This window comes from Uranotaenia lowii, chromosome 1 (genome assembly GCF_029784155.1).
Source record: "Uranotaenia lowii strain MFRU-FL chromosome 1, ASM2978415v1, whole genome shotgun sequence".
Lineage (NCBI taxonomy): Eukaryota > Metazoa > Arthropoda > Insecta > Diptera > Culicidae > Uranotaenia > Uranotaenia lowii.
Genome location: NC_073691.1, coordinates 113,339,492 through 113,357,431, shown reverse-complemented (window position 1 = coordinate 113,357,431; position 17,940 = coordinate 113,339,492). Strand labels below are relative to the sequence as shown.

Below are 17,940 nucleotides of genomic sequence, written 5' to 3'. Positions count from 1 at the left end.
AAAAATTTTTAAACTATGAAAAAAATTCAATGCATAGCATTCAATGTATCTTTTTAACCATAACACAGTGCAATATTTGAATACAATTGAAAAAATAATTTATTTTCGAATGAATAAATAACTGCCGCTTTGAATTTATTAATATGAATGATTTTTTAATTCCCTTTTTCAGTGTTAACAGTTAAGGCCGATGACATAGTGAGTGCGATGCGATGCGAATTGGCGGAAAATTTACGGACGCAGCCTACGCGAACTCGAGCGGCGGAACAAATTGACATCTGCTTCGCCGCGTTGAGTATGGCCGATGACATAGTGAGTGCGATGCGATGCGAATTAGCGGAAAAATTACGGACGCAGCCTACGCGAACTCGAGCGGCGGAACAAATTGACATCTGCTTCGCCGCGTTGAGTATGTCAGGTTTAAGCGATTCACATACATTTTCATCAAATGTGGTTCACCGCATTGAACCGCATTCACCGCATCGCATCGCATCGTATTCACTATGTCATCGGCCTATGTCAGGTTTAAGCGATTCACATACATTTTCATCAAATGTGGTTCACCGCATTGAACCGCATTCACCGCATCGCATCGCATCGTATTCACTATGTCATCGGCCTAAGACTCGCCCGCGATGCTCACCCAACTGGTGCGCGAAAGAGTGTGTATCCTAAAACCGGGCCGCTGAAATGAGCAAAACCGGGCCGCGTATACTCACTCATTGGTGCGTTTGCTCTAAGGAAATTGAGTTTAGCTTGGTTTAGCTCGGGACGAGCATAAAAATATTGTGAATTCAGCTCGGGACGAGCATGAAAATATTGTGAATTTAGCTCGGGACGAGCATAAAAATATTGTGAATTTAGCTCGGGACGAGCACTTAAGTTGAATTTAGCTCGGGACGAGCACTTAAGTTGAATATAGCTCGGGACGAGCACCTAAGTTGAATATAGCTCGGGACGAGCACCTAAGTTGAATATAGCTCGGGACGAGCACTTAAGTTGAATATAGCTCGGGACGAGCACCTAAGTTGAATATAGCTCGGGACGAGCACCTAAGTTGAATATAGCTCGGGACGAGCACTTAAGTTAATATAGCTCAAGACGAGCACATAAATTTGTTTTAGCTCGGGACGAGCATAAAATAGTGAGTATAGCTTGAGCGAGCAAACAAGTTTTATTAAGCTCGGGACGAGCAATAAGATTGAATTTGGCTCAGGTCGAGCGTAACAGAGTGGATCTAGCTCGGGACGAAACGATGAGTTTGATTGAAATAAAATTGTAGGATTTAGCTCGAAACAATGATTTTTTTTTTCGATTCGAGGAAGGAATAAATAATTAATATTAGTTAGTGATAACATTATGCATTCTAATGCAGCTTGAGCTGAGTGATTTCAGCAAGTTGAGTAACCTAAAAAAAAGATTTTTTGGATGTGAAAGAAAACAAGAACCTAGCTCGGGACAGGTACAAAAAACTTTGAGCGCTAATAAACTGATGTCTTCTTTTAATATTTTAAATGCGGATTTCCGGAAATCTATTCGAATACGTTGAATCTCATAAAACTGTTTTGACTTTCAGACGCTTATTGTAATCATACAATCTTAAAATGTCGAAAGCCGGAAAGTACGTTCGGGCTCCAGCCTACGAAAACGAAGAGGAATGTGAGATGGAAGTCCCTATTCCAGGGAAATATGTTCTATTAAACCAGCCGGAAGTAGTTGATGCGGTGGGCATCAATGATGCTGATGTTCTTGACGAAGACCCTTACGCCATTTACAACGAAGTAGTTGATCCGGAACAGGAATCTCGGGAGCTTCAACAAAGGGTGCGGGATCTCGAAAGGACTATTGCCGAAATAACAGGTTCAAAATCGTCTAATGTCGAACACAATAAAACTTCTGGATCGACACCGGACCAAGTTACCAGCTCCACGATACCACCTGCGTCTACTTTGGTTGCAGCAAACGTATTGCCTTAGGCCGATGACATAGTGAGTGCGATGCGATGCGAATTGGCGGAAAATTTACGGACGCAGCCTACGCGAACTCGAGCGGCGGAACAAATTGACATATGCTTCGCCGCGTTGAGTATGTCAGGTTTAAGCGATTCACATACATTTTCATCAAATGTGGTTCACCGCATTGAATCGCATTCACCGCATCGCATCGCATCGTATTCACTATGTCATCGGCCTTACGATAGCAGTGCTCCAAGTATCAGGTGGGATAATATAAAATCTTTTCCAAGTGGTGTGCCTGCCAATAAAATGTGGGAAGCTTGGACAAAATATTTCGAGAATTTCGAAATCGCGGCGTCATTGTCCAACGCTTATGACCCTGTAAAGCGATCCCAACTTTTATATCTATCCATCGGAGATGAGCTTCAAGGAATTGTCCGTGCGGCGAAATTACGTCCTACTTCAAGTGCACCCGATTGCTACACAGTTATTGTCAACAATATTGAGGGGTATTTGAAAGGCTTGACTGATACTGCTGCCGAGCACGACATGTTCTCTTCAATGCAACAGGAAAAAGGAGAATCCGTCATCAACTTCCATTCCAGGTTATTTGATCACACTGTCCTAAAAAAAAGCGAGAAATTATTTTACAAATTTATTCCAATCTAGGTTGAGGGAAAAAGTATGGCTCTGCGGGTACAGTCCATCCGATCAGGATCGATTTGTCCGGACACAACTCCTAAAAGGACTCAGGAATCGTGAGCTTGCCAAGGCAGCAAGGACATATGGGCATGAAACGGATTTCATCGTACAATCTGCAACACGGGACGAAGCGATGCTGCCAGAGCCTTCACTGGGTGTTGATTCAACGTCCATAATGGCTGTTTCTCGTGCTGCTTCCCGTGACACTGGGACGATGCGAAAGCGATACAACACATTCGAGCGAAATGACGGGTTCAAGCCAAAACGAATCCGGACCGATTTTAAGCCATCGTTGCAGCGAGATGGGAGATGCTCCAGGTGTAATCGGGCAATCCATGTCGGCCGACGGTGCCCTGCACTGGACAAGGATTGTTACTCCTGTGGACGAAGCGGTCATTATGCTAAAACTTGCCGTCAAAACGCATCAGTGTTGTGACAGACAGCCAACTCGAGTCTAACCATCTGCAACCCAAAATCTCAAATTCTTCAGCTCAGGTTGATGACCACAAAGTGCAGGTAAACAGAAATTAAAAATTTTAGTTATCAAAAATCATTTTGCAATTTAATAAAACAACTTACACACATAGTCTCCGTCGTTTCATTTTTTTTTTGTTCTCTTTTCGCCAATTCTATTTTTTTTTTTAATCTTCCAGCAAATCAACGCACTTTCGCTTGGGGATGTGCTAGTTGATTGCACTGTTGGGTCATCGAGTCCAATCAAGTTTTTAATTGACTCGGGTGCAGATACCAACGTCATTGGTGGCGATGATTGGCGAAAGCTGGAAAAGCAATTTCGGGCTGGGACTGCGATGCTCTATCCTTTCGAAGTACCATGGAGCAAAGGTGTGCGAGGATATGCTGCCGATAGGCCAATGCAGGTAGATTACGCCTTCAAAGCTGAGATCCAGGTAATTGACTTCGTTAAACCCGCGGTCACTGCCGATTTTCTAGTGGTGAGCCAGGGTCGCTGTTCGTTGCTGGGTAGGAATACTGCCAGTGAAATGGAATTGTTGAAAGTTGGGGCCGATGTATTTAACTGCGGACAGACGGAGCAAACTAAACCGTTTCCGAAGATGCCTGGAGTCAAAGTAAAGTTTTGCGTTGACAGATCGATTCTCCCAGAGAAAAACGCCTACTATAATGTGCCGGCTGCTTATCGCGAAGCCGCGAGACTTCGACTGAAAGATATGGAAACAAGGGGAATTATTGAAAAGGTTGTTTCAGCGCCTGATTGGATCAGCGGAATGTCCGCAGTTCCAAAAGGCAAGGACGATTTTCGCTTAGTGGTTAATATGCGCGCTCCAAATAGGGCAATTAAGCGTCAATATTATCGATTGCCTCTCCTTGAAGAGATGAAAGTTAGATTGCACGGAGCCAGGTATTTTTCAAAATTAGACTTGTCCAACGCGTACTACCATCTGGAATTAAGCAATGAATCACGTGATCTAACTACTTTTCTCGCAGAAGACGGCATGTACCGGTTCACTCGTCTTATGTTTGGGGTGAACTGCGCGCCCGAGATCTTCCAGCGGGAAATGGCGCGAATTCTTGAGGAAGTGGAAAACAAGATTGTATATATTGATGACATTCTTCTATTTGCTGAAACTCTAGTTGAACTTCGGAAAACTGTAGCACATGTGTTACGAATATTGAACGCAAACAATTTAACACTAAATACGGCAAAATGTGAGTTTGACCAAGCGCGGATTAAGTTCTTGGGTCATGTTTTGGATGAATCTGGATTTAACATCGATGATTCAAAAATAAAGGATATCAAGAAATTCCGGCACCCCAACTCAGTTTCAGAACTGAGGAGTTTTTTAGGTTTGGCTTCTTTTGTCGGCTCGTACCAGTGATTGAATTTTGCTGAGCATGAGTTGATCAACCATCTCTCGCTCACTGCTTTACTCGGAAGCAAAGGTTGCTTTGAGGCAGCGAAAACGACAAAACCGATGATGCATACACTCTCAACATGGCCCGCCTTCAAGGAGCAGTATACATTCGAGGCAGCGATTCCAAAAAACCAAACGAATGGCTCTCACTCATCTCCTCACTACATTCTTGAGGGAACCGAATTCAAAAGGCAGAGCAAACCCGACTCTCCTCGTTTGTGCCTGGATCGAATACCCGAGGTTTTTCTGCTGTTGCTATTATTGCACAGCAACCGCACGCAGGCAGCTAGTGTTTTCGTTTCTTTTTCCTCCCCTCTCCTTGCTCCATACGTTGCGGGCCTATCCAATTCAACAAGTTCGGTTGTTGTCGTTGTTGCCTCAACCTTTGCGGCGAGGTTGAAGGTGTTCTCCTCAACGCAGCTATCAGCTTGAGTCCATCAAATTCAATAACGTAAATGAGTATGTGTGCCTCGTCTTCTTCATGCATCATGTAGCGACCGAAAGTTGAGAGAGTTCGTTCGGGGCAGCAAACGAATAGTGTCTCTCAGAGCAGATCCTTCTTAAGGGGGGGAGGTTTGAATGAATGTATATGTATCGTCTTCTGTATAGCTATGCGAGGCCTCATAGCGTATATTTTGAATACCTCTGATGAGAAAATTGGTGAGGATTTCAATCACTGGCTCGTACATAAAAGTTTTTGCGGAGATTTCCTGCCCATTGTGGACAGCAGTTTCATCTAAAACTTGGAGCTGGGGAAGTGAACAAGAAAGATCGTTTGAGTTGATTAAAGATCGTATAGTCCATTGCACAGTATCTCTAGGATATTTTTCGGAGAAAGACAAAACTATTTTGTATACAGATGCCTCTCCCAACGCCCTAGGAGCAGTGTTGGTCCAAGAAAATAGAGATAGAAATCCTCGAATAATTAGTTTCGCGTCAAAGGCTCTAACGATTACCGAAAGGAAGTACGCACAAAACCAGCGGGAAGCGTTGGCCGCTGTGTGGGCAGTCGAACATTTCGCTTATTTTTTGCTTGGTAGACACTTTATATTGCGCACTGATGCCAAGGGCATAACGTTTATATTGAACCGATCTCGAGAAACAGCAAAACGGGCCTTGACTAGAGCTGACGGTTGGGCTTTGAGGCTAAGTCCCTACAGTTATGACGTGGAATTCATACGTGGTTGCGAGAATATTGCAGATCCCTCTTCTCGCTTGTATGAAGGGAGTGACGATGCCTTCAATGAAGATAATAGCCCGTGGGAAATTGCTCATCTCGAAGCAAATACCGTGGAATTTTTGACTGAAGCCGAAATTAAACAGCACACGGCTTCTGATACTGCGCTACAAGGTGTTTTGGACTCCCTCGAATCTGGAGACTGGCCTAAAGACTTAACAAAATTTAAAGCAGTTTCAAACGACTTATTTGTTAAAGACGGCATGCTTGTTAAAAATGGTTGTGTAGTAGTTCCTGAGAGCTTGAGGAAGAAAGCTTTATCAATAGCTCATGCTGGGCATCCATTGTCAGCTAAACTCAAAAGTATATTGCGTAAGTTTGTTTGGTGGCCTGGAATTTCCAGGGATGCTGAACGGTGGGTAGAGGCGTGCGTGCACTGCGCTGTTAATGGGAAACCTGAAAAACACACTCCCATGCTGCGCGTATTTGCCCCAAAAGCTGTCTGGGAGATTATAGCAATGGACTTTAATGGCCCCTACTTGAAGTTTGGGGGAATATCTATCCTAGTGATAATTGACTTAAGATCTCGTTACGCAATGGCTCGGCCAGTGAAATCAACAGCTTTTCAATATACCAGGAAAATTTTGGATGATGTGTTTGGAAGAGAAGGATTCCCAAATTCAATTAAAACTGACAACGGACCTCCATTCAACGGTGAGGAATATGGACAGTATTGTGAAGATCGTGGCATCAACACTATTTTTTCAACACCATTCTTTCCACAACAAAATGGGTTAGTGGAAAGTTTTATGAAGGTCGTAAATAAGGCAATGTCCATTGCAGTTTCGAGTGGAAGCAGCTACACTGAGGAACTCCAAAATGCAGTACAAGCTTACAACGCAGGAATCCATTCAGTAACAAAAGTTTCGCCTGAGGAAGTAATGATGGGTCGAAAGGTAAAACGTGGTTTACCTTTATTGGAACGTGTAATGTCTGATAACAACGACCAACTGTTAAATGAAAGAGACCGCGAAGCGAAATTAAATGGGAAAAATCTCGAGGATAGTATGAGTAGCATACAGCAGTCTGCAGCTTATGCGGTAGCTTAGCCACGGGGCCCATCCGATTGCTGTTGAGTCAGTGTGAGTGTTAGCCTGTTTCGGTTAGTCATTGAGTAGTCAACCTTGCTGAAGGTAAGTCGTGTGTTAGCAATGGCAGCATGTTGGGTGATTCCCTGTAGGCAGTCAAACTGCATACTCACAATGGAACATGTCCTAGAATGTCACAAACCTAGATTTTTTACTCTTCACTATACTTTGTTGAAAGTTCAATGCAAGACTTAAGCGAAGACTTGTTTGTAAAACTAGTTGTTTCATATTTTAGTGATTGTTCCTGCAAAAATAGTTAAATTCTTACTAAAATCTGTCCCAACCAATACTAGTGATTTTTGTTAAGTCAAAAAGACAATGTGTGAAAATACTTTGAAAAAATCATTGAAAAAACCATTGCAAAACCAAATATCTGGAGTAAATTTTTATTTTCAAATTTTACATCAATGCAAAATTTATATCTATTCAACCATGAAAAGTGCTGAAAAGTTTTTGTTTGATAGGAAATGGTTATTTTTCAGTCAAATCAATTCGACTGGAACTATGCACCACCATGCATAAGCAGTAAGTTCATGTTTTCCACTAAGAAAAAACAAGTAGGTAAATATATAAATTTATAAATTTTAATTTAAAAATTATCTAGGTGGGATCGTAAAAATTCCAGAACAATTACGAATTCCAAATAAGTCAAAATACGTGTATACGATTTGTATACGCCGATTCTCCTGTTAGGAAAAACTGCTCAATTCTTCTGCTAAACGCTACAACCAAACCAGTTCGGAAACAAACGAAGGATAATACATCGCTCAGAGTTGTCTCTTGAGTCGCTCTTCACAGATAGCATTCAGAGGTGATAAGCGACAACTTGTATTTCCAATGTCGCTTATCATCGTTGAGTTGTTTCATATAGATAGGTGATTTGTTGCATTCGTCTGCCCGTAGGATACAATAAAACAAGATTCTTTGTAGGAACTACCCAGTCAATTATTATTCTACCTGACTTTTTTTAAACGTGTATTTATGGCAGCTAACTGACAATTTAACGGCCGAAATTCTTAGTATTTGTGAGAAAAATTGAAATCTGTCACACAGACATCTACACTTCATGTTGTTCATGCTTATGCTACACAAATAAGATGAACCATCCTTCTAATTGTTCATCTTGTTCATGTGTTCTCTGCAAGTACTAGTGGCTTCCTGGCGGCCATACTGCCAAATTAAAAAAAAATCATGGCTTCGGCATTGACTCCAGTACCATTTTTTTTTTTCAAATTCACAAAAAAATTGAATTTGGATTACATTTTCAATGGTTTAAAAACATGTTTTTCTTGCAAGTCAAATTATGAAAGAAAATCCATCAATGAAGACAAACACGTAAGATAGCGCAATAGGATTGAAATTTGTATTACTAACAATATTTTAATTTCGATTAAATTCTTAAATTTAAAGCTCTTCATTTGAGTTATAAATTATAGAGGTACGAAAAAAATGGTTAACGTTTGGTTGCTAGAAACTTCAGATGTTCGTAGATTAGAAAAAAATTAAAACATGAATAATAAAAAATATTTCTAAAAACCTTTTGATTCATTTAGCTTTATAATATATTTCAATGTTACTCAGTTTCACAAAAAATTAAAGCTAATTTTAAATTACACGCATTATTCATTATTTTTAGGCTATTTCGATTACTTGATTTATGCCTATTTAAAATACTTGTACAACTTTGTGTTTAAAGATCGAAAAAAGGCTTGATTGTTTGACATCAATCAATCAAATTGCTTCAAAATTCTCAATTGATTTATTCAATTTATTAAACAGAATATAACGTTATTAATTAAGTATAAATATTGATATTTATATTTGAAGTATTAATTTTATCTATCACGTTATTTGCATTTGTGTACAACGAGCATATCATACGGCCAAAAAGCAGTTGACATAAATAATATTGACAGATTTCACACTGATTACACAAATGATAAATATGGAGTGGGAAAACCAATCTAGTGCACAGCGCATTTGTTTCATCTGTAAAAAAAAGTTTCATTTATAAAAATATTTAAAAAAAAATTAAATAATATTGAATTATTTTAAAAATTTAATAATTTTTAAACATTTGAGTTAATTATTAGACCTGGCAGCCCTGAACTGAGCATGCAGGCGGCAGGCAGAATTTTTCTCGTCGTCGGCCATTTGTTTGCCTACTCTGTCCAGCGAAAGAAGCGTGGAACTCGGAATGGTAAAATTATGTTTGATTTTATAATTTAAGGTTTCATAATGTTGTTTTCTATGTTTCAGGAGTATTTCAACATTTTTTGAGGCAGAATCATCAAACCTTATTCATGCAGTCAGCGATAAATTGCCTAAAAAGTGGCCCCAGAAAGCTCAAGACGATTATGGAGAGTACGTGTCTACAATTCTTTCCCGTGATTGTCAGGAGAAATTGCGTCGGATGAAACCACTCAAATCAGGGGCCAAATTTCGCTGGATAGGTCGTGCTGCCCAGAAGAGGAAACGAGACATGAGTGAAGTGCCTCATCTTTGTGTTTTACGGTTGCTAGGATAAGGACTTCGAACTCAGCGGTCCTTTTCACCAAAAGGGCAGGATACGTTAGGATGAATATAAAGACGAACGAGATAAATTGTAGTTTGCCCAGTGCATTATACTAAGTATAAATTTATTCTCTTAATATGACAATAAAATTACATAAACATGAATAGCATTTTTAACAAATATCCGAAAATCTTCAAAATTGATTTTGTATCTGAAAAAAAAAACATGGCTACAGAATATTTCTCATTTACCAACACTCATGCACATGCTAATACAATGAAAGATGTGTGCCTGTATGTGTCACAAAGTCATTTTGAAACGGGAAAATTCATTTCAAGTAGAATCGAGTGGGCCATTTTCGACTTGGGTGCCTGCAGAAATTCTACTAGAACGGCTACTAGAATTCTAGTAGCTCCCCGCATACGAAAAAACTCTACCTCAAACAATCAAAACGATAATCGAACCTCTCCTGCAACTGTGACTGTTTATATAAGCATAGCTATTGAGTAAAACTATCCAAAACGAATAAATCAATTTAAAATAAAACGATTTAAACCAATCCTCCACGTTTATGTGAAAAGTCACGCTATAGATTAGATCATCTTAACGGTTTGAACTATTAACGAACTTTTTTTATTAACCGTTAAAATCATCTCGAACGATTACTTCTAACGTCCTCACAATTTTGACACTTATTCTTAATGAGAACCAGGGGGGCCAGGTGGTTTCGTCAAAAATCAAGACAACGCGAAGCTAAAAATCATGATTTTTCAGGACACCTTTTGATTCATAAAAATAATAAGCAGTTCTGCTTAGATAACATAAATAAAGACGCAATACAGGTGCTGTAAACGGCTTGATTTATGCAACTACAGTACGCAGTTTCTTCTCTGGCCTGCAGTTCATATCGACAAACACCATCATCATATCAACTGAACAGATTTATTCGAAATAGTTTAATCAGTGGTTTAATCTCAAATTCGATTACATTTGAATTTTTTTCATGAAAATCAGGACAATTCAGGATATTTGAGAGACCAATTTTCAAAAATCAGTACAACTCAAAAGTTTTTGAAAATTCAGGACGGTCTCTCGAAAATCAGGACAAATCTAGATAAATCAGGACACCTGGCACCTCTGATGACAACTGTTATGACTGCTAGCAGAAGAAGGAAAATAAGAATAATAAATTTAAAAGTTGATTCTGGTCATTCTGGTGGCGAAATTGCTATTAACAGCAATTTCGCTAGAAATGTTTTATAGTTTAGCCATTTAGCTACAGCAATGGACTAGATAGTTGGTGCACCGAGAGCTGGAGTCAGTACAGGCCAAAAGATGTAAATATTGCAGGTGAGTGGATCTGTATTTCTTTTTTTCACTTGCTGCTTAAGAAGTATCCCAATTTTTCATATTTCCAATTTCCTGTGTGTATCTGACTGTTTTTTTTTTCTATTTTTCTTTCTAGTGTCGGCGAATGCTGCTTTTTTTAGGCAGCTCGAGTTCCCCAGCCGGGGAGACTCCCCTGGCCCTGCAGTGAGATTTCGGGCCCACTTAATTTACAATTAATAAGTTTTGCAAGCTGGATCAGAGGTACACTCAGAAAAATACTCTTATATATGCCATAAGATTCTCTTATGAAGTGGCGCCATAAGAAAAACCATTGAAATTCATAAGATTGTCTTATGACGCGAATGAACACCTACTCCAATAAGAAATTTTCGCATTTCATAAGAGGGTCTTATGGAAACATGAAATGTCACGTTTGGTGAAAATAATTCAAGAAATTTGATGTTTAAAACTTTAATTTTATTATTCGGCCGACTTATTTCAAATTATATCACTATCAGCAGCACATCAACACTCGATACCAATAAAGTTATTCGGTAGCAACCGGTCCATTCATAAAATTATTTTAGTCGGTGGTCAGCATGCTGAAAAGAAAACAAAAAAAAGTACTTAAGTAAATAATTGTTTTCAACGTTTACAAAAAATGATTTTCTACTCAAACTTACGATTTAGAAGATCGAAATCACATTTAACTATTACAAAAACTTATAACTCCACAACTAGAGAGTCCTTTGTATGACGATGAAAAACAGACTAATGAAGTGAATGTGTTCATTATTTTTCACAATGCCGCTTCTTGTGTTTTTCATAAGAACTTCTTATGAAAATAGAAAGAATTTCATAAGACTCTTATGAAAACCAATTTTGCACTCTAAAAAGCGGTTCATAAGAGGCATCTTATAAAAATTATAATAAAAATTTGCCTGAGTGTAGGAGTGTGTTATTTTTTTCCGAATCAACAAAATGTAAGAAAAATATTAAAATGAAATATATAGTGAAAATAAAATTAATGACTTTATGTAAAATCCGAAAATTCCAAAAAAATATACCCTTTTGGTGCGTCCGCCATTAATGCATACGGTTCCCATAACCTTCAGTATATCGTTGGAAGAACATTTTGTAGAATCGTATCTTGACTATTACTGTAAATGTTCAGTTAAAAGCGTACTTCAAGAATAACAATTATGATTACTGTTCGAAGTTCTAAATATGTTTCCATAAGCGGTTTTGGGACGGTATATTAACTGTTTGTATTGAGGTTCTTCCATATAAATGTTTTAACAGTTTTTAACAGTTACATAACCTAACAACATATTTAAAATGCAGTCAATTTGGAATTCACGATTCAAGCAATGTATTTTACAATTCCAATAATCGTCTGCTTAACTTTTATTTATGCCTCACCAAATCGTCGTGAGACTATTTCAGAAATCGTTCGGTTACAATTCGCATTTATGCGGGTCTAGTAGAATTTTTATTAAGCGGGTATCTCTACCCCCTTAATAAAAATTCTACTAGGGCTACTAGAATTCTAGTAGCCGTTCTAGTAGAATTCTAGTAGAATTTTTGCAGGCAGCCAAGTAGAAAATGGCCCAGCCGATTCCACTTGGAATGAATTTTCCCGTTTCAGAATGACTGCTGGTGACGCATACATGCCAAAATCTTGTTTGTTTGTGTGGACATGTGCATTAGTATTAGTAGGTGCGCCACGCTGTCGCCATGATTGTTTTAATTTTTTTTTCAATTTTGTGGGACTTTTCGAATATATTTCCTAAATTCAATGCAGTTATTTTAAAAATTTTATTATTCTAGAAAATTTATCTCGATTTAATCTAAAATACAGTACATCTTCATTAAAAATTCCCGTGTCTCATTTTGGTCCACATGTTTCCTGTTGGCCAGTTCCGCAGAATATATTCGCTTTTCAGGCAACCAAGGCCAGTCCACTTCTCGATCCATGAACCAAAAATTTTTGAACCGCAGGAGCATCTTCGGGTTTAAATTTTTCTCCATCTGAAATAAAATTCACAACTTCAACTTATCTGAAACATCACTAAATCAAAAGTTACCTACCATTTCGTAATGAGGACCGTTCTGGATCGAGCAGCAGGGTAATCTTCAAAATATCTTGTGGTGGCAAAATTCGGTCGGTTCTTCACTTCTCGCGACGGCCACAGGTATCATCGCTTTCGCACCGAACTTACCGGGGTTTCTGATGAAGGTCGAATTAAAATAGCCTTTCTGTGTCGCTGGCTGAAAACTTAATGCCGTTTCACATCCCCCTACCATTTGTTTTTTTTTTTTCGTTGCAGTTTGAATGTGTTGGCCAGGGGTGCCAAGTTGAAATATTGTTCAAATGTTTATTTTATATACCCGCATACTAAAAAACTATATCTCAAACAGTATATACGATTCATCTACAGCTTCAGAAAAAGTGATTTTTAGTGTAAACGTAGCTGTTCTATTAAACTTTACTTCGACCAAAAATTTGAACGATAAAAACGAAACATGAACCTTTATGTGAAAAAGTGATGGTATCTGTAAAGGTGATAGAATGGTATGAACCATTTCCTTCAATTTTCCTGTAATCGTAAAAATTATCTCGAACCGTTAACCTTACCGTTCAAACTTAAACTTCAAAAATGAGCGAAACGCCGGTCAGAGATGCCAGGTAGTTTTACAAAACATCAGTGAGTAGTTATGAGAATATCTCTTATATTTTTTTATATTCTGATACGATTCTATAAAGTTTCGAAGACAATAATTTATCTTGGAGGCATGCATAAACATCATACTAAACGAGGTTTAGCTCACGCTCTACGCGATGCGTTTAAAAAAGCTTTAAGTGAAATTATGCACGGTTATTACGAGTGATTCTTTGCGAATCCATCTGGACTGAATTACAATTTTAGTTAATTTGTGATCCCTAAAACATTCTTAAATTACTACCCATAATCATTCTGATCATATAAAATATTTACCTTTGAATTTTACATCTCAATATCTATACAAATATAGATAAAACATTGAACCTGGCACCACTGATGTAGACTTTGTTTTGGTTGTCAAACGTAAAGCAAGAAAAAATCGGTGTGGTCTTTTCGTTTCATCATTCATTTCATCACCACAAAATCATGGCATCGATATTGCGGGCCACCAAATTTGTCCGCTATTTCGCCGGATTCGCGAGGAACATAGATTTCAACACAGTCCGGAAGACGGAAGGAAGTTTTATTCAGCAGTCGCAATGTTCTGTGAGGTAAGTTCGAAAAATTCTCCATTTATGTGGGTGCCGCTTTGCGGCACGTTTTTATTTACAAATTCATGTTACGCAACAGATTATAATATCAGTAATTGATTTTTTTGCTCATTTTTCTACTGAGTGTTTAATTGCACTGTTTTTATTTTGCCTTTCCAGCGGTTATGCTACATGTGCCGCTAGTTCCAGTCAGGGACTCGACCGATCTTTGAAGCGGCTGGATGAAGATGTAAAATGCTCTGGAAGAAACGCCGAGATCCGGAAGATGTTCCGGAGGAAATCCGTATCTTCCAGCGCTCAATCTTGACTGGTTATTCGTTGTTGCGGTATGTTAAACGCGGTTTCTTAAGAATCACTTTAGCAGAAATTTTTGAAATTCTCATTGCAGAAAACCTAGAGGAGCTTCCCGAGGTGCGTACAGCTCTGGTTCAGGAGTAATGGGAAACATTGAACAGCTTGAACGTAGCAATGGACATTTCCCACTACAACGCCCTTCTTCGGGTGTATTTGGATAATGAGCACTCTGTAGGGACCACTGGATACGACACACTCCTTCTCGCCAACGGAACAAGGGCGTTGAACTGAATCGGGTAACCTATCAGCGATTTCGCGCTACTGCCAAGAGGGAGACATCGAGGGAGCAAACAATATTCTGGAATTCCTGTGAGAGAAGCAGCATGAATGCGTTTTCAACGTTGCATCAAATTAGGCAAATTAGTTGGTAACATTAAACGATATTCAATAAAATGTTGAAATTAGAAAACAATTTCTATTTTTATCCGAAAATCTCCCAATACATTAAAAATATTGCGTTTGTGTGCGTGCTCTTTTCATGAACGATTCCTAAAACGGTTTGAATAATGTTGGAATAAAATAAAGTCAAATCGTTACACAACCATTGACGTAAGCGTTTAATAATGAGAGCTCCTCGAAAAAACTATAACGATAACCATCCGATGATCTAAATACACTTTCAGCAATCGGTTTTTAAACCTAACATGGACTGCAAGAAGAACGGTTCGTCCATACAAATGTTTTAACGGTTATTAACAATTACATAACCTAACGACATATTTAAAATACTGTGAATTTGGAATTCACGTTTAAACTAATGTATTTCACGGTTTGAATAATCGTTTGCTAAACGTTTTTTTACACTTCATCAAATCATCGCTTTACTATTAAGGAAATCGTTTGGTAACAATCCTTATTTATGCGGGTAGTTTTGAAATTTCTTTTGAATAATTCTTCTAACATTTTTTTTAATTAATGCAGTCATTTATAAAATAATTATACACTTATTTGAAAAATCTCAGTGTTTTCTCATCAAACACACTCAAAAAAGATGTCAGTGAAATCCCAGATTATAATTCCTATTCCAATTTCTCTACACAAAGGCCGATGTGTAGTGAGAGCGATGCGATGCAAATCAACAAACGTGTCCAATGCGAACTCGAGCGGCGGAATAAGTTGATTTAAGCAATTCACATTTCATTTTCATCATGTAGTTCGCCGCATTGAAACGCACTCGCAGGTTCGCATCGCATCGCACTCCCCGAATACGAAAATATTGTAACATAACAGTTCCTGTTGTAGTTATAAAACGATAAGAAACAGCGTAAAAAAACGTTTAGAAAATGATATCTGAAACCATAAAAAACATTGCACTTATCTTGAATTCCAAAACGACGGTCTGTTGAATGTGGCGTTAAGTTATGTTACTGTTTAAAACTGTTAAAACATTTGTATGGAGCGACTGTTCTACAAACAGTTGAGATAACATCCAAGAATCGTTCGTGGAAAACGTATTCTGGGCATCAAACTGTTTCCTTTACAGTTATTCTTAAAGTTATCTTGTAACCGAACATTTTCAGTAAAGGTATAAAACGATTCGACAAAATGTTTCTTCCGAAGGTATGCATACGTTTATTGGAATCATACATACGGGGACATGGCACGCACACATGTGCAAATTTTGATAAAGGGTTTTCGGATCTTTTTATGAAACCATTTAAGTTTTAATTTTTTAAATACATTTATTGTAGACTTACATTTACATGTCCATCCAATTGGGTATCAATCAGCTACGAATTCAACCGGCCAGAATTGTTAGGTGCTGGTAAGGGATCGACTAGAAAGGTCCCATCCGGCCATAGTTGCAGCAAAAGGATGCTACCGTTGTTCCTGTGCTAGCGGGAGCTTTGCTTTCCTTCCATCCGTCATTTGGGCGATGGATGTGGTTCGACCTTTAAATTCACCCGCCTGACATTGCGGATCCATTTACATGTGACAGAAATTTCCAACGACGGTCCCTTCCGGCCATAGCAAAAAAGTGCTATCGATGATCCAGCGTTTTTGTCCTTCGGATCACGATTGTGCGGGGAACTGAAATTCAAAATGTTACAGTCAATAAACAATAAGGGCTAAAGATTATAAGATTGAAACTTACGGGATCTTCCGGTAGCTTGCCGACTGCTGGGGGCGGGCTCCTCAACAAACAAATCCATGATTTGGTTTGTTGTTATTTCCACCACACACCGTTTAGGTAAATACCTACGATTGATATTTAGGTGAATCCGTGATGGTTTCCGAAGAACCGACGAAAATGCGAATGGCCCGTCGTTCTGATTGCACCTGCTTCAGCAAGAAGTATTTATAGTATGGAATTTCCGCACTTTTCGACGACAAAAATAAAAGTTCCTCCCGGGACAGCAAAACAAATGGAAAGGACCGTTTGCTACAGTGGTGCCAGGTTCCATGTTTTATCAAAATTTGTTCAGATATTGAGATACGAAATTTCAATGTAAATTTTTTCAGATGATAATGCGTTTCTACTCAAGAATGTTATGAAAATATTTATCAGTTATTAATTGTAATTAAGTCTAGAAGGATTCGCAAATAAACGTTCATAGCCACCTTGCATAATGTCACTTAGAGCGTTTTAAAACGCATCGCGCAAAACTATAGCTAAACCTCGTTTAATATCATGTTGCTTTCGAGCTCAATTATTGTCCTTGAAACCCTCTAGAGTCGTATAGGAATCGAAAAATTTGAAAGATATTTTCATTAATGTGTACTGATTTTTATGAAATCTATATGGCATCTCTGACCAGCGTTTCGTTCATTTTTGACGTTTATGTTGACAGGAAATGAACGGTATGGGAAATGGTTCTTGATCATTTTTACGATTAAAGAAAATTTAAAGGAAAACGTTCACACCATTCCAGATACCATAACTCTTTCACATGAACGTCCATGTATCGTTCTTATCGTTGTCGAAGTAACGTTTAATAGAACAGCTGCGTTAACAGAGACAATCACTATTTCTGATGCCGTAGATGTATCGTTTAGACTGTTTGAAATAAAGTTTTTTAGTATGCGGGTCATTATGTCATCGGCCTAACGCTTCTAATATAACATTAAGGTAATCGCTTTTGGTTCCGCATATTTCATTTGTACGAATCAAGGCAAATGGAATGTAGAGAGAGTTATTTTTTTTAGTTCAATATAAAAATCGGAATCGTAATGGACCTTCATCGATGGGAATTTTTCTTTCTTATTATATTTGGTATTTATTAAACTTGTTCTTAAACGATAAAAAATGTAATTCAAATTATTTGTTAAAAATTAGCTTAAAATATCATTCTGGAGTCACTGCTTCAGCCATGCTTGTTTTTTTTTTCAAACTGGCAGTATGGCCGCCAGGAAGCCATCATGATATACTCACACTTGCAAGAAAAAATATTACCGAGGTGAACAATCAGTGCTGTACAGGAGGATGGTTCATCTTGATTGAATATCATACGAACACGCAGAAAAATATATTTTGGGAATAATAAAATTTTGGAAGAAAATAATAAAAATTTTGGTTGGGAAAAAGCAGAAATATAAATTTGATTACTTTTATACGAAAGTGTAGATGAAATTAAAGCGAGTGTATTTATC

At 38.2% G+C, this 17,940-nt stretch overlaps 2 protein-coding genes and 1 long non-coding RNA gene across 3 annotated transcripts; 2 read left to right on the top strand and 1 right to left on the bottom strand.

Annotated features, from left to right (window-relative positions):
• The first annotated feature begins 1,604 nt into the window (after positions 1 to 1,604).
• LOC129737827 (uncharacterized) lies at positions 1,605 to 3,223 on the top strand. The gene is made up of 3 exons (XM_055728985.1): positions 1,605 to 1,971; positions 2,191 to 2,560; positions 2,625 to 3,223. Exons 1-3 carry the CDS (start codon positions 1,605 to 1,607, stop codon positions 3,091 to 3,093), a joined length of 1,206 nt encoding a protein of 401 aa, XP_055584960.1. The 3' UTR covers positions 3,094 to 3,223.
• Positions 3,224 to 3,466: 243 nt separating this feature from the next.
• Positions 3,467 to 6,835, top strand: LOC129737826 (uncharacterized protein K02A2.6-like). Its single transcript, XM_055728984.1, has 2 exons — positions 3,467 to 4,035; positions 5,512 to 6,835. Exons 1-2 carry the CDS (start codon positions 3,467 to 3,469, stop codon positions 6,833 to 6,835), a joined length of 1,893 nt encoding a protein of 630 aa, XP_055584959.1.
• A 5,687-nt stretch (positions 6,836 to 12,522) lies between these two features.
• Positions 12,523 to 13,120, bottom strand: LOC129738917 (uncharacterized). Its single transcript, XR_008735683.1, has 2 exons — positions 12,810 to 13,120; positions 12,523 to 12,749 (listed from the first exon to the last, which is right to left on the bottom strand). It is a non-coding gene; the product is annotated as an uncharacterized LOC129738917 (long non-coding RNA).
• Between the last annotated feature and the right edge of the window lie 4,820 nt (positions 13,121 to 17,940).